The sequence below is a fragment of the Salvelinus alpinus genome, chromosome 22 (assembly GCF_045679555.1).
Source record: "Salvelinus alpinus chromosome 22, SLU_Salpinus.1, whole genome shotgun sequence".
NCBI lineage: Eukaryota > Metazoa > Chordata > Actinopteri > Salmoniformes > Salmonidae > Salvelinus > Salvelinus alpinus.
In genome coordinates this window covers 18,963,735-18,986,103 of record NC_092107.1, presented here as the reverse complement: position 1 = coordinate 18,986,103, position 22,369 = coordinate 18,963,735, and the positions used below count along the sequence as shown (strand labels likewise).

Genomic DNA, 22,369 nt, shown 5'->3' with positions numbered 1-22,369 from the left:
GTGCAACTTGCGCTGGGGGTAAAAAAAAGGACACTAAAAGTGCAGTTTTGTCACACAGCAATGCACCAGATATTTCAAGTTTAGGGAGCATGAAATTGGCATGCTGACTGCAGGAATGCCCACCAGAGCTGCTGCCAGAGATTGAATGTTAATTTCTCTACCATAAGCCACCTCCAACATCATTTCAGAGAATTTGGCTGTATGTCCAACCGTCTTCACACCCGCAGACCATGTGTAACAATACCAGCCCAGGACCCCCACATCCAGCTTCTTCACCTGCAGGAGTCTGAGACTACACACAGCCATTGAAGAGTGGGACAACACTTCACAATCTACTATAATCAACTATATGCGGAGATGTAGAAAGAGGAGGAAGGGAAGCGCTACTAAGGTACACTATAGTATATTTTGGTAGATAGAAGGTGCTCTTTGGTAAAAGGTGTAAATTGGTCATCAAAAAGAAAGGAGGACCAAGGCACTCTTCATATAATTAATTAAAATGCCTTTATTAGTATGGCATGTTCAATAGAAACAAAGTTGTTTAAAAACCGACGCGTTTCGGCTGCATGGCCTTCGTCAGGGAGTACAGAAAAAGGAGAATACAATGTCCTCTTTTGAAAGGCTTTTCCAATTAGCCCTAATTAGAAGAGGGAGTGGTTACCAAATTGGACACACCTAGTAAGCAATAATATACACATGAAAAGGTGAAATACTGTAGCTATGTTATCATGAGCATACAACTCCAAGCTAGAAGCATCAGAACACCCAGAGAGGCAGTTCCAACCCTAACCATGACTGGGAGAAGTGTCCAGAACAAGAAAGCAATATATTCCACAGTACTCCAGACCACAGCAAAACATGAACAACAGTCCAAACATAGCTAGAGGGCAATTGAGCAAAATGTCCACTAGATGACAGCAAATGGATCCATCACGACCCTACAGGAAGGGTGAGAAATCCATATCTTCATTTAAACCAGGGTACTTAGTGGCCTGTAGTTTGTAAATCCAAAAACTTTCCCTTTGGTTTAACTGTTTAAGACGGTCCCCTTTTCTAATAGAGGCCGGAACATGATCAATACCCATAGCTTGTAGGGAGGCAGGGTTACCATGGTGTAAGGACTTGTAGTGCCTTGCCATGGGGTAGTCTTCATTGCCTACCCGTATGGCGTACTTGTGTTCCGCCAAGCGATCTTGAAGGCGTCTCTTTGTCCGTCCAATGTAGAACACCTTGCACTGTGGACATTCCAGTCTATAGATGACATGAGTGGTTTTGCAGTTAATAAAATGCTTGAGGTAATACTCCATTTTAGAAGCTGTGTCAACAAAATACTTTTTCTGTGCAATATTACTGCAATGGTTGCACTGGTAACATTAGGTAGGCAATGAAGACTACCCCATGGCAAGGCACTACAAGTCCTTACACCATGGTAACCCTGCCTCCCTACAAGCTATGGGTATTGATCATGTTCCGGCCTCTATTAGAAAAGGGGACCGTCTTAAACAGTTAAACCAAAGGGAAAGTTTTTGGATTTACAAACTACAGGCCACTAAGTACCCTGGTTTAAATGAAGATATGGATTTCTCACCCTTCCTGTAGGGTCGTGATGGATCCATTTGCTGTCATCTAGTGGACATTTTGCTCAATTGCCCTCTAGCTATGTTTGGACTGTTGTTCATGTTTTGCTGTGGTCTGGAGTACTGTGGAATATATTGCTTTCTTGTTCTGGACACTTCTCCCAGTCATGGTTAGGGTTGGAACTGCCTCTCTGGGTGTTCTGATGCTTCTAGCTTGGAGGTGTATGCTCATGATAACATAGCTACAGTATTTCACCTTTTCATGTGTATATTATTGCTTACTAGGTGTGTCCAATTTGGTAACCACTCCCTCTTCTAATTAGGGCCAATTGGAAAAGCCTTTCAAAAGAGGACATTGTATTCTCCTTTTTCTGTACTCCCTGACGAAGGCCATGCAGCCGAAACGCGTCGGTTTTTAAACAACTTTGTTTCTATTGAACATGCCATACTAATAAAGGCATTTTAATTAATTATATGAAGAGTGCCTTGGTCCTCCTTTTTTATATGCGGAGATGTGTTGCACTGCATTAGGTAAAAGGTGGTCACACCAGATACTGACTGGTTTTCTGATCCACACCCCTACCTTTGTCATTTTTTCATGGTATCTGTGACCAACCAATACATATCTGTATTCCCAGTCATGTGATATCCATAGATTAGGGCCTAATTAATTGACTTCAATTGATTTGATTTCCTTTATGAAGTGTAACTCAGTAAAATCTTTGAAATAGTTGCATTTATATTTTTTGTTCAGTGTGTATGGAAATACTCTAACAGTATAACAAATTGAGTTGGGTAAAACATTTCAAATGTTAGGCTATAATACTGAACATAATAACATGTAATGAAGGTGTTGTGGGCAGTCAGTGTAACCACAGTAGAATAGGATGCTCATTTTCATTTGGGTATTTATACCTGCCAGAATTTGGCTGTGGAATCTTGCTGGAAGGTCAAACACATGCTAGAATTTGCCCAAGTCATATAGGCAAAATAATAATCCACAAAACTCATCCATCCCTGAGCACAAAATGCATTAGATTCTAATGGATTTTACTCAGTTAGCCTACCTATCCATCTTAAAAACAACCAGACTCTAAATTGACAGTTGCTGTGCGCATATGATATCTGTCTCAATTTAAGTGAGTCAAATTGCTTTATTCATTCATCTGTATACAACAGCATATACTAACTTTATCCTCACTAATTGGCCTTTTGACCAATCAGATCAACTCTGAAAGAGATCAGTGATTCGTCAAGAACAATTACTGGGAAAAAGATCAGAATTGGTCTGCCTGTATAAATGCAGCCAGTGTTAAAATATATTGTAACAAAAATAGGTTAGTTATAAAGTTGTAAACATAGAACTAAAAAGCTTAAAATACAAAAACGTACCTCTGCCTCAAGAGGTCTCGACCCGCCAGTCCGTTGACACTAGCGTGCAAACCTTTGACTTGGATTATAACTGCGCTGGTACTCATGTGCCAATATGCCACAATTTTTTGTGGTCCAAAGAGTCAAACTCATGGTATGACACTTGAAATATCCTTAGACTAACCCCACAGACATCACCATATATTTAAATCCAAATAAGATATTTCCAAGTACTGCTTGTCTAATGTGCAACAGCCAGGGCAATATCAATGTTTGTGATCTCAGTGTTGTGAAGGCAACACCGGCACACGAGCCACTCCTGTCCTAGTCATTTTGCTCACATAGGGGAGGGACAGTACCACCCACAGCTCAAAGGCTAGAATGTCAAAACGTCCCTTCTCTTGGCACTTTGTATAGGCTACCTCAATATTGCTCAAATTAATTGACCTAAAGATATTTAGAAAGCTGACCACAAGCTTACTTAGTGCTGGAGTATTATGTTGCTTGTGTTTTGACTACTTAGCAATTACTACCGAAGCACTCAAATTATATAAATACTAACTAGAAATAAAACATACATGAAGACACTAAGATCAGAACAGTTTAATATCATCTGGAAAAAAGAGAAACCCAAATAAAACTGTTCATTTAAATTTGACAAAACAATGATACGAAGTCTTAGAAGTCTACCTCACGATGCCTGGACCTAGTAGAATCAGGGAAATGAAAACAAAAAAAATGACATTTGACCCTGCCCCCTTCTACACCTACAACCCTGCTTATCAGCACAAAAGTCCTTTCACAGTAGTTGCACATATTTCCCTGACCTCTCGACAAGACAGATCAGAAGCAATACATGTGATGCATTGGTAATGAAAGGTATGCAAATTAAAGTGTAGATCAATCCCCCCCCCACTCCCTTCCCCCTAACCCAACCCAACCCCTGGGCATTCTGGAATGGTGTCCATGTGAATCCTTAGTATGGCCGGTCTCTTCTGTCTTCTCTATGGTCACCTCTGAGGGAAGAGGGGAAATAGATCCATAGTAAATTATACTGTACCATGAAGCTAGCTTAATATAGAAATATCTTAGTATTAGAGAAAAATCAGACAAAAAAAGTAACACTTATTCAATATTCTACAGTTTTCACGTCTCAGGTATGCCCTCTCCTGGTCAAACATCTAACTGCATGGGAGGGAAATTAAGCTGTGATCAATTTACCTTCCTCCCATCTTGTAGCCCCTGTCACCACCATATCCACCTCCGCCATAACCACCGCGGTCACCTCCACGGAATCCCCCACGGCCTCTGTAGCCGCCGCCGCCCCTGTCACCACCATACCCTCGGCCTCCACCACCACGATCTGCAAACACAAACCAGCCATTAGAGCAAGTTCTCCTACAGAGCAGTAATAGTTTATAGTATGTGGTTAAATGACTCAAGTTCCCCTACAGTGTACCTGACACCAGTTCTCTACAACAAGCTCATAGCCATCCTTACATACCTCCTCCGCTGTCCCCTGGTTTCGGTGTGCCACACTTGTTGCATTCGTATCTACGCGCAAAGTTCATGTTGCCACAAGAACTGAAAAGGAGAGGGGAACAATTGTCAATCACATTCAAAGATGTAGCCATTCCATATGAGAACAGAATTCAGTGACACATACAATGTGCAATGGATGACCCATCAAATTGTTTTAACTGCATCTGTCATGCTTCAAATAAAATATTGCAATAAATACCTGTTAGGACATGGCCAGTCCCCTCCCTTGATGTCAAAGTTGGGTCCACCACCACCACCACCTCCTCCTCCTCCTCCTCCTCCTCCAAACCCACGTCCACGACCACGGCCGCCAAAACCTAAAGAGCGACAAACACCACTTAAGTGCAAGGGACAAAGGACCTCTGAAGGCCTAGCTTCAACAAAGGGGTTCCAAGAACATCAGTTCATTGTTCAAAAGTAAATAAGATATCCAAGTTGTATACAAGCAACTCAATCCTGACCTGTCTACACGTTTTAAAGTTTGAACAGCGTTTGTAGCTTAAACAGTGTAAGAAGAGTAGCGTGCTAAAGACTAACTAAACTCAGCAAAAAAGAAATGTCCATTTTTCAGGACCCTGTCTTTCAAAGATAATTCATAAAAATCTAAATAACTACAGATCTTCATCGTACAACACTGTTTGGTGGATGATCCATCACGGTGACATTGGTCCATGCGGCAAATTTGTTCTTTGAGTAGAGGAACCCATGTGCCAAATTCCAAGACTAGGTTGAACGATGAGGCGGGGCTAACCTTTTGAAGTCCAAGGTGGCTCATAGGGCAACCAAATGTATTTGTGCATCATTTTACACCATCCCGCCAAGTTTGAAATCTGTAGGTCTCCAAAGATAAAAAATAATAATTATAATAGGGTTCCAGCCCCTTGCTCATTACTCTCTTCTAAATTCAATCACCCTCATCATTTTTCCTGTGCTACCCCATGCGCTCCTCTGCCTATGCGTATCTATGGCAATGGCTCGGTTTGGCCTGCTCAATGACGAGACATGAGCTGTTCGCTGATGTTAGCTAGCTGCTTTTTGTCACTCAATACCAGCTAACAGCGGTAACTTGATTAGTAGTAGATCATTCTATTCTGATTATTGATTTGAATAGTAGAAAAGTAGACCAATATATCATACCCTCTAAGTTTAAGTCTAAAGTCATGCGACAGTTGTCAATTTCAAATGTAACGCGGTTACTAAAACTGTTTTGGTAGCAGATGTTTTGTTCAGATTTGAATAGCAGCGAGGTAAATGAAGACTTCATACGCTGTAACTTTTTGGGAAAGTGGTCCATTTCAGTTTATAAAAAATATTTGAGGAAATGTTGATGTGGTTAGTAAAATAGCTGTATTGTTTGATCGGTATACTTTCTTGTTTCGATTTGAATAGGAGAGCAGTAGAGGAAGATTGTGAAAGTAGCTGATTTGTGCCAAGTTGCATTATTGCATTTACAGTGAATGCTGAAAAAAGTCCCATCAAAGTCAATTAAGACGGACAAAAACCTTTCTTTAGGAGTAATTTCACAGAAACAAGTAATTGTGGCTTGCAAAAGCTGACTTCTAGTTATTATTTGGGCTTAGTGAAGATCTGTGAAGTTATTTGGATTTTTACGAATCATCTTTGATTTAAAAAAAAAAAAAATGAGTTTACATGCATACATACAGATATAGACTGAGTATATCAAACATTATTACACAGTCAGGGCATGGACTCTACAAGGTAGCAAAAGCATTCCACAGGGATGCTGGCCCTTGTTGACTCCAACAGCTATGTCAAGATGGCTGGATATCCTTTGGGTGGTGGACGATTCTTGATACACACGGGAAACTTGAGCACCAACTGGTGCGCCCGGCACCTACTACCATACCCTGTTCAAAGGCACTTAATATTTTGTCTTAACCAATCACCCTTGAATGGCACAAATAATCCATGTCTCATGGCTTAAATCCCACCCTCCCCCCACCATCAACACTGATTAAATTGGATTTAACAAGTGAGGGATAAGTGATCAAAGCTTTTAACTGGTCAGTGAGCATTTCAAAATACCCGGGTATATCGCCCAAACCTAGTTCAAGCTAGAGACACCAAACCATCTTTCACATGTTCAGGCTATCCTATCCACTGCCCAAATAATTATGTTGAAGAGCTGAAGCAAGTCACTATTTTTCTTCATGGGAAAAGTGCATCTAATCTTCTGCATTAAGATAATTCGTCCATAAGCTATTTTCTCTTAAAACCTTTTCTCAATAGGGGGGCGCCATTTCTACGTTGTAAAAATTCGTTCCCAAATTAAACTGCCTCGTACTCAATTCTTGCTGGTACAATATGCATATTATTATTACTATTGGATAGAAAACACTCTCTAGTTTCTAAAACCGTTTGAATTATATCTGTGAGTAAAACAGAACTCATTTTGCAGCAAACTTCCTGTCAGGAACTGAAAAATCTGAAATCGGGGGCTCTGTTCCAGGGTCAGTTTATAAATTTGCATGTAATCTATGGGTCGACATGCACTGCATACGCCTTCCCCTAGATGTCAGTAAGCAGTGAGAATTGGAATGGGGTGTCTAGGTAGATCTGAGGCCGTATAAGAGCTCTTGGAACCGGGGGTACAGTCTTTTCTACGTTCGTCATGACGCGAGACAGACCTCAGGATTGCGTCCTGAAAAGCTGTTGTTATAGGCGCTAGATATATCCGGCTCTGATTTTATTCGATATACGTGTTAAAAACATCATAATGTAGTTATTTTAAACCGAGTTATATCAGTTTATATCAGTATATTGCGATTTTCGGGATTTTCTTTGTTCTGCGTTATGCTGAGTTGGACACGTCTGCACCACATGGCTAACGTTTGATGCTAATTCCACAGTTGAAGACGACCTTCTACAACCGATCAACGATTATTCTGGACAAATGACAACTTGTACAAGATTCTGATGGAAGCTCATCAAATAGTAATTACTATTTATGATGTTAATTCGTAATTTCTGTCGAAAAAGTTAAACTAATATTCCGGCATTAATTTCGGTGCGGTCTCGCTTTAACGCACGCTGTATGTCGTAGTAACGTTAATTTTAAAAATCTAACACAGCGGTTGCATTAAGAACTAATGTATCTTTCATTTGCTGTCCAACCTGTATTTTTTAGTCAAGTTTATGATTAGTTACTGATTAGATTAGGCGCCTCTCCCAAGATTTCTCCCGACATTTTGTTTGCAGTTTGGCTACTATTCTCATTGTATAACCACGATTTGTGCCGCTAAATATGCACATTTTCGAACAAACCATATATGTATTGTGTAATATGATGTTATAGGACTGTCATCTGATGAAGTTGAGAAGGTTAGTGAAAACAATTATATATTTTGCTGGTTTATTCGCTATCGCTAACGTGCATGAATCAATGCTGCTGTGTGGTTGGCTATTGTAGTAAGCTAATATAATGCTATATTGTGTTTTCGCTGTAAAACACTTAAAATCTGAAATATTGGCTGGATTCACAAGATGTTTGTCTTTCATTTGCTGTACGCTGTGTATTTTTCATAAATGTTTTATGATGAGTATTTAGGTAATTCACGTTGGTCTCTGTAGTTATTCTAGCTGCTTTGGTGAGATTTTGTGATGGTGGCTGCAATGTAAAACTATGATTTATACCTGAAATATGCTAATTTTTCGAACAAAACATATGCTATACAATAAATATGTTATCAGACTGTCATCTGATGAAGTTGTTTCTTGGTTAGTGCCTATTTATATCTTTATTTGGTCGAATTTGTGATAGCTACCTATGCAGTAAAAAATGGTGGGAAAAAAAAGTTGAGTCTTTTGCTATCGTGGTTAGCTAATAGAAATACATATTGTGTCTTCCCTGTAAAACATTTTAAAAATCAGAAATGATGGCTGGATTCACAAGATGTGTATCTTTCATCTGGTGTCTTGGACTTGTGATTTCATGATATTTAGATGCTAGTATTTACTTGTGGCGCTATGCTAGGCTATGCTAGTCAGCTTTTTTACTGATGAGGGTGCTCCCGGATCCGGGATGAGTACCAAGTAGAAGTTAATGAATAGGTTATGCTCCGGTTGAAATATTATCTATTATGTTTGTTACAGACAACCTGAGGTTTGATTATAAAAAACATTTGAAATGTTTCTATGACCATTTCGGATACTTTTGGGGATTTGACGAACGGAACACGACTTTTGTTTTCTCAAAATAATGCGCAACCCAAATGGCGTTTTTCGAACAAAAATAACATTTGTTGTGTAACTGGGAGTCTCGTGAGTGGAAACACCCGAAGATTATCAAAGGTAAGCGATTCATTTTATTGCTTTTCTTACTTTCGGGACCAAGCTAATATAAGGCTAAGCTGTTATAGCATTGAAAGCTACACTCACAAAAGCTTGGATTTCTTTCGCTGTAAAATATATTTTCAAAATCTGACACGATAGGTGGATTAACAACAAGCTAAGCTGTGTTTTGGTATATTTCACTTGTGATTGCATGATTATAAATATTTTTAGTAATATTTTTGAATTTGGCGCCCTGCAATTCAGCGGTTGTTTAGGAAAGTGAAGCCGTATTCGGTATCCGTAGCGCAGAAAAGTTAATGCAAGTAAAACTAAAAGGCATGCTATTCAGCCGATCACTGCCCGCACCTGCTCGCCCGTCCAGCATCACTACTCTGGACGGCTCTGACTTAGAATACGTGGACAACTACAAATACCTAGGTGTCTGGTTAGACTGTAAACTCTCCTTCCAGACTCACATTAAGCATCTCCAATCCAAAATTAAATCTAGAATCGGCTTCCTATATCGCAACAAAGCATCCTTCACTCATGCTGCCAAACATACCCTCGTAAAACTGACCATCCTACCGATCCTCGGCTTCAGTGATGTCATCTATAAAATAGCCTCCAACACTCTACTCAACAAACTGGATGCAGTCTATCACAGTGCCATCCGTTTTGTCACCAAAGCCCCATACACTACCCACCATTGCAACCTGTACGCTCTCGTTGGTTGGCCCTCGCTTCATACTCGTCACCAAACCCACTGGCTACAGGTTATCTACAAGTCTCTGCTAGGTAAAGCCCCGCCTTATCTCAGCTCACTGGTCACCATAGTAGCACCCACTCGTAGCACAAGCTCCAGCAGGTTTATCTCACTGGTCACCCCCAAAGCCAATTCCTCCTTTGGTCGTCTTTCCTTCCAGTTCTCTGCTGCCAATGACTGGAACGAACTACAAAAACCTCTGAAACTGGAAAACCTTATCTCCCTCACTAGCTTTAACTTCTTATGGCTGCATCCCGCTAACGGGATCGATATGACAACAGCCAGTGAAAGTGCAGGGCGCCAAATTCTAACAGAAATCTCATAATTAAAATTCCTCAAACATACATGTCTTATATCATTTTAAAAGGTAATCTTGTTGTTAATCTCACCAAAGTGTCCAATTTCAAATATGCTTTTAAGCGAAAGCACTACAAACAATTATGTTAGGTCACCACCAAACCACAATAAGCACAGCCATTTTTCCAGCGAAATATAGCAGTCACAAAAAGCAGAAAGAGATAAAATGAATCACTAACCTTTGATGATCTTCAGATGCCACTCATAGGACTTCATGTTACACAATACATGCATGTTTTGTTTGATAAAGTTCATATTTATATATTTTTTAAATCGGAGTTTACATTGGCGCGTTACATTCACTAGTTCCAAAAACATCAAGTGATTTTGCATAGCCACATCGTTTCAACAGAAATACTCATCATAAATGTAGATGATAATACAAGTTATACACATGGAATTATAGATATACCTCTCCTTAATGCAACCGCTGTGTCAGATTTCAAAGAAACTTTACGGAAAAAGCAAATCATGCAATAATCTGAGACGGCGCTCAGAACAATAGCCAAATTAGCCGCCATGTTGGAGTCAACAGAAACCAGAAAATACATGATAAAATGTTTCCTTACCTTTGATGAACTTCATCAGAATGCAGTCCTAGGAATCCCAGGTCCACAATAAATGCTTGATTTGTTCGATAATGTCTGTTATTTATGTCCAATTAGCTACTTTGGTTAGCGCGTTTGGTAAACAATTCTAAAGTCACAAAGCGCGTCCACTATCACGTGACGAAATGTCCAAAAGTTCCATAAGTCAGTAGAAACATGTCAAACGATGTACTGAATCAATCTTTAGAATGTTGTTAACATACATCTTGAACAACGTTCCAACCGGAGAATTAGATTGACTTCAGTTGAGCGATGGAACGGAGCTGCCTATCACGTGAACGCGCGTGGTCAAAGCATGGTCAGCTCGTGGCAGTGGTGACTAATTCCTGTCTCCTTCAGCCCCCCTTCACATTAGAGTCATCAAAGTTCTATTGACATCTAGTGGAAGCCGTAGGAAGTGAAAACTCATCGATATCTCGCTGTAATTTCAATGAGAGCTTGGTTGAAAATCTGCCACCTCAGGAAAAAATCCAAACAGGAAGTGGAACTTCTCAGGTTGCCACCTGCCATATGAGTTCTGTTATTAGAAACTTGAGTGTTTTCTATCCAATACTAATAATAATATGCAAATATTAGCAACTATGACTGAGGAGCAGGCCTTTTACTCTGGGCACCCCTGTGCACCTTTCATCCAAGCTACTCAATACTGCCCCTGCAGCCATAAGAAGTTAAGCACACCGTTTGTCTATTGTTGTGAATAAGATGAAGATCAGATCAAATTTATGCAGAAATTCAGGTAATTCCAAAGGGTGCACATTCTTTTTCTTTCGGGAGACTGGGCATCTACCACACCTCATAATGGGGTGGTGGTAATGTATGCCTTTTGACCCCCCACTTATGATCTTCACTCACCGTCACCAACTAATTATCTTGTCATTTTTGCAAATAAGTGTTTGAGTTAGTTATGTATCAATATTTACATTTAAAAATCAGCTTTTTTCAGGGAGGTTCTCTTCTCCTCCAGGCCGAGTCAACCATGTTGCGCGGGTCGCAAAAGTGATTGCTGTCCTTGTATAGAATTTATCAACTTTACTGTGTATATCTAAAAATGACTATGATGACACTTATCGTTTAAAGCAACAACAAACAAAAAACTATTGCTGATGGGGAACCTGAACTAAGGTCTGAGCACGGCCCTGGTTGTCACTCAACTAATAAAGCCTAATATTGCGCAATCTATTTCTACAAGCATTTAAATGCTGAAGATGCGCAAAAATCAGGAATAGACCTATCACCCCTTGGAGTTTTACTGCCCGATTCATGTTACATTTGGGGTCCCTACGGACTGATGCACTCATATCGTAAACCAGATTCAATGGATTTAAAGGGCATTTTTAGCACAAAGATAATCTTGTGTTTGTTGGCGAACTCACCCACAGGCAGTTGCAGCAACATTAGAATGCTTGTCAACCAAAAGTGAATGAAACATACCTCCACCTCCTCCTCCTCCTCCTCTCCCCCCTCCTCCTCCTCCTGCACCGCCACCCCTCTGCGTGAACTCAGCTCTTCGGGTGGCAAAAGACACTTTGAGGGGTTTCCCTTGGAATTCTTTGCCTAGAAGAAAATGGACATAGATTAGAATGGAACAGAAGAACTGTAGACAGCATGCGTGCACGGGAAGAGAGAGTACACCCTTACCGTCAAACCATTCAATGGCAGCTTTGGCAGAAGGTGGATCATCAAATGAGACAGTGGCCTCTCCCTTCAGTCTTCCAGTAGCCTTGTCAGAGTACAGGTTGATCATGGGCAAGCCAGTCTTCTTGTTCAACTATCAAAACAGGACACAAAGATTAACACGGTGACACACAAATCTGGGTAGCCATTATGACTGGGAATTGCCAGGGACATCACAATAAATTATCACGATACTTAGGCGCCAATACATTATGTATTGCAATTCTCACAATTCTATATGTGTTGCGATGACACTGATTTTATTGCGAGTAAGGAAATGTATTGTTAAAAAAGGATGGTTACAACAACAAAACGACTGAGCCGATTACTCCTATTGACGAGATGATTTAATTACTTTATCAAGGGGAAAACATTGGAGCCGTTTCAAATTTGGATCACAATATCGTTAAAATGTTAATATTATCTTTAGGTAATCTATGGCAGGTGGAAATACAGGTGCAGATATCAGATGAGTTGGGGGAAATATTGAAAAGACTATATAAAGCCACATGTAACCGAACAAGGGAGTTCCAATTCAAAGTACTACATGTTTATGAGCCCTGATAAACTTTAAAAAAGGAAAAAAGGAATGTCCGCTACGTGTTGGAGGCAATGTGGACAAATGGGTACTTTCACATATATTTTGGCAATGTCCAAAAATCCAGTCTTTTTGGTTTGAAATTCCCCATGTTATACAGGACATCACAGGTATTATTCAACCAGACCCATGTCATCTCCTAGGTATTGTTCCTGTGAATACACTCCAATCCTCTCCACTTAAATTGATAAATTATCTTTTAGCAGCAGCAAGGAAATGTGTAACAAAATGCTGGAAAAATGAACATGCAACCTCAAAAGATGTGGTTAGGTCTATGCGGGGAACTTGCTGACAGAGAATTACATCAATCTTGCAACATTGACAGCATAGGTATGAAGGTGTCTGGTCAGAGTTCCTGACATACCGTACTGGTCTCATTCTGTATTCTGAGCTTTATCCAAATTCTATTCTTATTCAGACTTTTGAAATATGTGCTCTATACAGCAAAAATGTACCCTTTACATGTGAATGTAATTATGCTCCTTTGTAAAGACCACAAAGGTATGCTGTGTATGAATGGAACATGTTATTTATGTGCTCTTGAATAAAACAAATTTTGTTTTACAGTGCAGAAAACATGCTGGCTCACTTATGGAGAACAAGCTATAGGATGAAAAATAGTTTTGGCGCAGGTACAGCCGACTATCGCTAAGCTACGGCTACCTAGCAACAACATTAAAAAAAATTCTACAAACTTTTGGTTTAACGAATCGATACGAGTCAAAATATCAACATAACACTGCAGACCTGCCAACCTCGAATTTTTATGAATTCCAGGTCAGCGATGTAGCGCACATACGACACCCACACTGCTCAAATGATAGGCAAAAGCACCTTTTTTCATGTGCCTAATAATGATGTTGGCAGCCTCAGTAGGAATTGTAAGCTATAGACTTATGGGTACTTGGTAATTGGCTGCTATTCAGTAGCTCACTAGCTCCCCCTCAGGAAACTTGGGGCATTTTTGAAAAACCCGTAACTGCCATTTCCTGAAATCTGGTCTTAAACCATGTAGCCAACACTGAATGAAGTCTTGTGTTCTGCCTTAAATGAAAGCGTTCTCAATTACTAATATTTCTAGATAAATGTAGATGTAATACCTGATTAATTAACATAGGCCTACTAATCTAGTAACAACTTCATGTAAAGGACGGTATTAGCAGAACAGCTCTCTGCCATGTCCGTTTCCATTGACGCAGCGACGTGCACTGAACTACTGCACGTTTCCTTCTCGTCAATGCGCTCACGTCTACTACCTTAGTTGACTAAAATCTGTCTAACTACCTTTGTCGTAATGACACCTTAACTAAGGAGCCAACTTCAGACGGCTGGGTCAAAAACCACAATGTGCCAATAGCAGCCCATTTTATGGGCGTTTTTTGTACCAGCGTATTTTGACCTCAAATTGTGTGCACGGTACTCAAAATGTCTGCAGGTTGGCAGGTCTGATACGGTCCAAAATAATATTGCGATATTTAACTAAACATTTACCCCCCCTCCACTAGTACCCATGCAAGTGAATAGGGAGAAGCAGTCCCCATCCAGAAACAATCCCTACACCCATACCTTAATGATCCCAATCTGTTTGAAGTAGTTCCCCACTTCATCACTTGTGACATCTTCTCCCAGTCCCTGGACAAAGATGGTGTTGTTGTCAGAGTTGTCCTGTTCCCCACCGCTGCCGCTACCTTGGCTACCACCGCTACCTCCAGCTGGGGACAAACATCGAGGTACTACTCAGCAGATGCATCACTTGAACCAGCCTGTTGTTCTGTGGCATTTGCTTGTGAGAGACTGGAGGTCAGTGTTAGTCTGGCATGATTGCAGGATGAGTCAAACCCTAGATAGAATTTCAGGGCAACAAGAAGCAAACAAGCATGTGCAACTCACTTGGTTCATCCCTTGAGCCGTAGTCTCGAGGACCTGAAACACAACAAATGGGAAAGGTGGGGAAATCCATGAGAATATGCACTTCGTACACAACATCCATACAAACAAGAATGTCAACTCTCTACCAATACAGTGTATGCATGAGGCTACTTTAAAACATTTCGAATAAGGCAGTTTACAGCTTTCTGCTGCAGTGTTGAGACGGTTGCATCATATATATCTCAACACCTTCCAACATGGGCAGAAATGTTTGAGTTTAGAAGAAATAAAAAAATTAATAAAAATCCAGTTTCTAGCCAGTTTCCTTCTTCGCCACAGCACACCTCATCTTCTGTCATTTACATTCAACATTGTCCTCATGCAACAATACCATTATGTATAAACTTCAGGTGTCATGTGGTATAAACTTCAGGTGTCATGTGCTAAAAGACCTAAAGAGCATTTATGAGAAAACCCCATCCCTAAGAACAATAGGTGGAGGCCCTTGAGGTTTGGACAAGAAAATGGTGTCATTCAGTTTGTTTTGCTTTCTTTCTCACTCCCGTTTTTATCTTTGCTAATCAACCTTTTTCCTCCCCAACCGAGACAGTTCTGATGCTCGTCACTTACCACCGTAATTTTTGTAGCCACCACGGTCACCACCTCTGCAGAGGAAAAATTGTAGATATGATGGGTTTCCTTTGTCCCAACAGAGCTCAAAGCTCCCCTACATCCCCATCAGTATGCACTCCTGCCATGGTGTGCGACTATCGTGGAAATGTCTTCCCACTCACATGGGAAAGTGTTATTCTTGGACGTTTTAAGATCAAATGGACAAAACTAAGCAGAACTCCCACTATGTACAAGTAGGTTCTGATGAGTGAAGAGCCTCTGATGGCTAATGTGTAAATTTAGATTGCTACAAGACCAGATTAGTTACAGCATTCAGTTGGCTAACATTTTTTGATAAAAGTTACTAATAGGTCGAAATGGTTTGAATAGTTGCGGCACTCGACAAGTCGAGTGTTCTTCCATTGAGTGCTTATATGAGCTCCATTAGCTGAGGTCCAAGTTTTATTTCATTCACTGAAACCTGTAGTATAAAATGTAGATCCAAAGTTAACACAATACAAATGTCTCCATGTCAAATATACAACACTTAAATGAAACCTGTTGATGTACAGCAGCTTACAATGTTTCTTGGGTTTAACTTGTGAAAATCAGGTCACTTCAAGAACAGATCACTCTGGGGCATTGTTTAAACCGTTCATGGGGAGGTTCTCAAAGCAACAAGGGGGGGGGGCAAAAACAATCCTCACTCCTAGAGACCAGCTAGACTATAGTCTTAACTGTGCACAAAAACAGCCAATGAATGGTTTTCATTAGGAAATCGCACTCATAATAACAGCCAGCAGGCATCGTAGCAGATAGATTGACGCCACATTTGATATACATGTGCTGAAGCAATCCAACCTGCCTCTGTCTATTACTTGTCAGGCACCATGTAAAATGAAATCTAGGTTGTCAGCAATTTTTAGAATGTGACAGTACTGCGGCAGAACTACTGTACGCGTTATTCAATGCCACTACTAAAGTGGTTGTTAAAAGCTACCAGTTACAAATAATGTCTCAATTTAAAATGATAGCCATAGATAAAAGTAATCTTGACAAAATACTGGGTTAGGCTAAAAGGTCCTCTACACTGAAAGCTACTTGGCCAAGATCTATACTTGCTTGTCAAATACAAAACGTTTTCAGAACTGACCCCTGTAGAGATTGCAAGGTGAACCGATTTCTGGCAAGCGAATGTCCTGACTATGTTCAACAGCCTTGTTAATGAAGATGTAAAAAAGCTGGGGTCTACAGGATCCTTGGATGGTGAAGTGACTTAATCCTCAAAAACCCTATGTAATTCATAAAGGGGGTCAGGTGAACAGTGTCCACTTAACTCTTTGCACCACAGGTGTCAGTAGCAGACACCCCACCATGTCATCTGTCCCACAAGCCTTCTGAGCTTCTCATTTATTGCCATTTGCTAGCAAGGCCATAATCAGCTAGAATATTGCATGCATATTTATGATTGAGATGGAATACAAGTTATTGCCTCACAGGTCATTGAAACCATATAAATAGAATTCAAATTGTATGAGTGAACCCTCAAGGTGAAACATAGCACATGTAGGGCTGGGCGATATCGACTTTAGTTTTAACGCGATGTTCCAAATGCCTGTATAGCAAGATTCAAGGTTTACATTTTGTGTTAGTTTTTGAGCGTTCTGTGTCTTTCTTTGTCTCGTCTCCGGTCATATGGACACCGAAAAGCTTACATTAATTTTACTGTAATAGACAAGTTATCTTTTTATATGTCTCAACTCCCAAAATGTAGAACAGACCCTATTAAAACGAGAGTATGAATGAACATGTTGTGGAAAAGAAATGCTCAGTTTGTCATGCATGGCACTGCGGTACCGCTAGCATAATTTTAGCCACAGACATGTGTTGCTGTCTGGTCTGTTTCATAAATGTGCAATGAGCATAAAAATAAATGTATAAAGGAATTGGCAACTTGTTCTAATTGAGAAATAAGCATCTTATTCAGGTAGGCCACTTGACTTCAATATCTAAACAAAGTTTACAGGCAGGCTGTTGTTCCAACAGTTGGAGATGGACAGGCGGTGTCGATTCATAACAGTGCAACTGTTGTGCCTTGTTAGCAAGAAAATAGATCAAAGTTGGCTAAACTGGAAATATAAAGATCAGTTGGCTACTCACTAGCACTTGTGCTTGAGATTGAACCCTGTGCTTATTTTCTATAATGCCTGTTACAAGAAGTTAGTCATTATTAGTAGATGTGCATGGTTATTGTTAAATTTGTAACAGAAGTTACATTTTTCAGACAGCCTTTAAAGCCAGATCTGTGTTTATTGCGCAAAAAGCAGGTTAAACTATTTTGATAAAATAATTAGTGGGTCTTATGGTTATAGTGGGTCCAGGTCATCTATAAGTCATTGCTAGGTAAAGCTCCTTCACTCATGCTGCCAAACATAACCTCGTAAAACTGACTATCCTACCGATCCTTGACCTGTATGCTCTCGTTGGCTGGTCCTCGCTACATATTCGTTGCCAAACCCACTGGCCCCAGGTCATCTGTAAGTCTTTGCTAGGTAAAGCCCCGCCTTATCTCAGCTCACCGGTCACCATAGCAACACCCACCCGTAGCACACGCTCCAGCAGGTATATTTCACTGGTCATCCCCTAAGCCAAGACCTCCTTTGGCCGCCTTTCCTTCAAGTTCTCTGCTGCCAATGACTGGAACGAATTGCCAAAAATCACTGAAGCTAGAGACTTACATCTCCCTCACTAACTTTAAGCATCAGCTGTCAGAGCAGCTTACCGATCACTGTACCTGTACACAGCCCATCTGTAAATAGCACACCCAACTACCCCATCCCGATATTGTTATTTTTTTTTCTTCTTTTGCACCCCAGTATCTTTACTTGCACATCTATCACTCCAGTGTTAATTCTAAATTGTAATTATTTCGCCACTATGGCCTTACCTCCCTAACCTTAGTACATTTGCACACACATTTTTCTACTGTGTTATTGACTGTACGTTTGCTTATCCCATGTGTAACTCTGTTGTTTTTGTCGCACTGCTTTGCTTTATCTTGGCCAGGTCGCAGTTGTAAGTGAGAACTTGTTCTCAACTGGCCTACCTGGTTAAATGAAGGTGAAAAATAAATAAAAATGGTTGTGGAAGGCTTATATTAAGCCTAGGTATAATTTTACAAGCCCTGGAATCATTAGATTATTCCTGACTGTTTGAAATGCAGTGCATTGCCCTTTAATTGCACAACAAAGCATATTTAGATAACTTCTCAAAAATCAAGAAGTAATATTGTGACTAGACCAGTTAGGAAAAAATTTTAATATGATTTTTAGGCCATATCGCCCAGCCCTAAGCACATCCCAGGTGAAAATAGCAGGGTGGGGTGGGGGGTGAGGAGGTATTAGTCCATGTGGATGAGGTATGGGGTGATGGATCAGAATGGTGAGGTGGTATCATGCATTGCGTTGGAAGGAACATCTACCTGGCATGGGTGTTGCAGAAGTACCTTGCGGGTGGTCACGCTCTGGAACTTACCCCATACCGGATGGAGGGCCGCCTCTTCCACCCCTGTCGTATCCCCCACGCTCGTACCCACCACGCCCTCGGCCTCTATACCCGTCAGAAGAGCCCCTGTCTGAGCCCCCATCATCTCCACCATACCTCCTGCCCTGACCGCCTTCACCTGGGGCAAAACACAGGCACACAAGCCCTTTGAGTTGTGGTGTTGTCTTTCTTTAATTTCTTTCTTTAATTTCCAGTTTTATATGGCACTTTGTTTTATATGTACGAGATCCTTATGCAATGAAAAGTTATTTATTATTATTATTATTATTAGAGGCATTCAGCCATAGTTAAACAGTCCAGTCTTGGCCAAAGATGGCTATGAATCACTGATCCTCCATCTCAAATAAACAGGAAAAAAGGTATGCAGAGATTTGCAGGCCATCTGGACAATTGATCAATAAAAATCAGTGCCATGTAATATATAAACGGATACAATAACTAACCTTCACTTCGACCTCTGTAGCCGCCTTGAGCTTGTCCATAAGAGCCGCCGTCAGCGGCGCCACCGTAGGAACTTGGCTGACTGTATGATGACTTGTCAGCGCCACCATACCTTGAGAAGTTCTCAGAACAATTATTCTCTTGAGACACCAACAACGAGTTTAATAATTATCAAAAAGGTAACATTTGCAAGGATATTAGACCACTAGAAAGGCAAAGTATGTAACTGCAAGCAATACTAGTTTAATGTAGTGCCAGTGGCCTTACCCAGCAGCGGAATCCGAGCCTTGTTGCCCAAAGCCATCATAAGGCTGGCCATAACTTGCCGCCTGTGTTGTTTGGCCATAACTCTCGGCTGGAAAAACAAAAAACAAATGTTATGTATTAAAAACAGCAACTTCTAGAACTCAAATAATTTCCCACGACTCTATATAAGTTTTACCTACCAGACTGTCCATAGCCAGCGTGACTCTGTCCACCATACGAGCCACTCCCATTTCCTTGACCGTAGGCCTGCAATAAGCATTGAACTGTCAAATGAACTAAATTGTGATGAAATAACATAGAAAATAGTTTCAAACAATACTCAGTGAGAAATTGAGGTGCCACACATACCTGCCCGCTCTGCTGAGCAGGAGGATACGTTCCATAGCTGTGGGAGGGAGAGGGAAAGTTAGATATCTTAAAGACATTCTCCGGTACTTTTGTATACTTTTTAGCCAGTAGTTCTGAAAGTAGCACTCACGAGTCAAAAGTGATGACCGAAAATGTACGTACTACGTCACATATGTGCACCACGACATTGCTCCCCCCCTTCTGCTGTCTCCACTGAGCCGTTGGGCCCGCCCGGCAACCTCATTGGATAACGCTGGGCAGGCCTCTTGCTAGCTGCCACTCAAATGACAAGGGCTGATGCTGATTGGCTAGAACTAGAATTGCTAAGGGGCTGGCCCACTTGGGGGGGAAATGTAGGAAAATGGCGCAGCACAACTTCAAGAAAACAGTTTTTCAAACTAGGGAATTCGTGGCTAATTGAGGTAAGACAATTATTCTGCTCATAGATCATGCATGTATGAACTACACATTGACGCATCCATCCCAAAGTGGGAGGTAAAAAAAAAAATGCTTTTAGTCACCAAAGTACCGCAACATGTCTTTAATGTAACGTAAACAGCCCCAACAACTGATTTGGAAGTTTATTTCTAAAGCACAACGTCAGAGATGTCAACTTATGGTTAAATTGATTAAACGTAATCGCAACAAACTCGGCCATAACTTAACTTTGGGACACATTGTGAGTCTATTTGTCGGACTCCCGGAGTTGTGCATCATTCTGGTGGCTGGCCATGGAAAATAACCCTACCACAATATAGCCGGCTTCACCTCCAAAAAATACCCAGTCAACCATGGCATATGTATAATCTCTAGGAACTCCATTTACCAGATGTAAAGTGAAATGTGTTCCTCGCTATCAAATAAAAGTCAATCCAACTACTGTCCGAACAGCACCATATTCCTGTAGATTTAGACAGCGGGCTGCCATTAGACCACACACTTCACCCAAGACTTCCTACCACTATCTAGACAGCAGGAATATGGTGGGGTTCATCTGGTAAGTAGAGTTCCTAGATATTATACATATGCCTTTGTTGACAGGAAACCGTTTTTTTGTTCAGCAAGCTATATTTTGGTAGCCCCCCCCCTTCTGTCACAACCCACCAATACGATTCACAATTCCCGGAGTCCAACCAATAGACTTCCGATGTGCGCTGAAGCCAGGATAACTGTGGATATGCCTACAATCAATTAGTTAACCCGTCAAAACCATAACAATACATTAGACATTTGAAGTGAATCAAGCATTGTGTGGCTAATTGGATAGTTTAGAAGTTGTATAATCGCTAAAGAGTGGTAGCTAAAGAGATACGTTTCATGGCAACTTGAAAGCAACATTGAGTAACTAACGTATTCATTGTGATGTCACGTTACCTTGGAGCGCCAGGCTGACCGTAGCCCGAATCTGTGAACGAGAAGGATATGGGTGATTGGGTACGAAATTGTTACAACTAACGTTAGCTAGCTAGCCAATGAGCTATGTTAGTTAGCCATTGAACAAGTCACATAATACGAATGTTAGCAAAGATTTTCGTATCAACCCGGACGTAAACCTGTAGTTAACTTATCTTGCTGGATTACTTTAGTTTATATTGATATCAAGTAAACTTAGCTAGCATGGTAAGCTGTGACAACGTTAGATGGGAACATTACGTTATCATAAAGAATGCAGTGCAAGTCAATATGAAATGTATATAAATACACGGTGAAAATAGCAGGCCTTGGATAGCTAGCTAACGTTGTCTAGCTGGCTAACTACCGTAGCCAATAATATACATGTTTCTCGTTGACTAGCTAACAACGTTAGCTTGCTAGTTAGCACGGTACTAACAGGACCACGCTGCGCGACAAAAATGGCGGTCAATTCTCAACTACAAGAGAAACGAAACAATAAGAAATATGAGTGAGTCAAAATAACAAAGTACGTTTACAGAAAGCGGCATACGTTATAATAATAATGATAAGAGAGGTAATAAACTCGCCAACAAACTATGGCTAGTGTTTATTCTTATGGTCGCGCCTGAAAGCTTGCTAAACTAACGTTAGCTCGCTAACTGAGACCATCCGTCTCAGCGGTTTCATTTAACATTTTACAACAAACGTGACACAAAAACATATTGAACAAATCACGTACACTTAGTTCACACTAAACTTACCAGAGGCCATTCTATTTTCAAAAAAAAATTCGATGAATCACTTTTCAACAAATTAAAATCCCAGTAACATCAGCGCACAGCCGCACACACTGCGGCAATTATGAACTCTGACCTGCTGCTGGGTTGAACCAACTTCTGTGTAATAAAAAAAAATGTCTTACGCATTATAATTTGAAACTAAGTAACCTTCAAAACATGTGAGTTGAATATAGCTATGTTCGTATTGAGTACATGTGTCAAACATCTAGTGACACGGCACATTAACAGTAATTTAATAAAAAATAAATACCCCTATTGTTAGATAATGGTATGTTTCATGTTGCTCCGTT

At 40.6% G+C, this 22,369-nt stretch overlaps 1 protein-coding gene across 4 annotated transcripts; it reads right to left on the bottom strand.

The window, feature by feature from the left end:
- Positions 1-3,536: 3,536 nt before the first annotated feature.
- On the bottom strand, positions 3,537-22,156 carry LOC139549185 (RNA-binding protein FUS-like). Of its 4 annotated transcripts, none has more exons than XM_071359371.1 (16): positions 22,041-22,156; positions 21,259-21,289; positions 19,885-19,921; positions 19,716-19,782; positions 19,537-19,624; positions 19,272-19,381; positions 18,799-18,946; positions 15,283-15,317; positions 14,674-14,706; positions 14,350-14,495; positions 12,150-12,279; positions 11,943-12,065; positions 4,690-4,807; positions 4,453-4,532; positions 4,170-4,311; positions 3,537-3,964 (listed from the first exon to the last, which is right to left on the bottom strand). In XM_071359371.1, the coding sequence occupies exons 1-16, from the start codon at positions 22,048-22,050 to the stop codon at positions 3,925-3,927; spliced, it is 1,338 nt and encodes a 445-aa protein (XP_071215472.1). In that variant the 5' UTR covers positions 22,051-22,156; the 3' UTR covers positions 3,537-3,924. The 4 variants fall into 4 exon arrangements, with proteins under 4 accessions (XP_071215472.1, XP_071215474.1, XP_071215475.1 ...); XM_071359373.1 differs by having other exon boundaries at positions 11,949-12,065; XM_071359374.1 differs by lacking the exon at positions 15,283-15,317 and having other exon boundaries at positions 22,041-22,146.
- Between the last annotated feature and the right edge of the window lie 213 nt (positions 22,157-22,369).

Excerpts from the sequence above, each read along its gene's own strand:
- LOC139549185 (XM_071359371.1), bottom strand. Across the intron at positions 19,922-21,258 it reads GGTCAGCCTGGCGCTCCAAG|CTATGGAACGTATCCTCCTG; the intron begins GTAACGTGACAT and ends TCCCTCCCACAG. Across the intron at positions 4,312-4,452 it reads ACCAGGGGACAGCGGAGGAG|ATCGTGGTGGTGGAGGCCGA; the intron begins GTATGTAAGGAT and ends TTGTGTTTGCAG.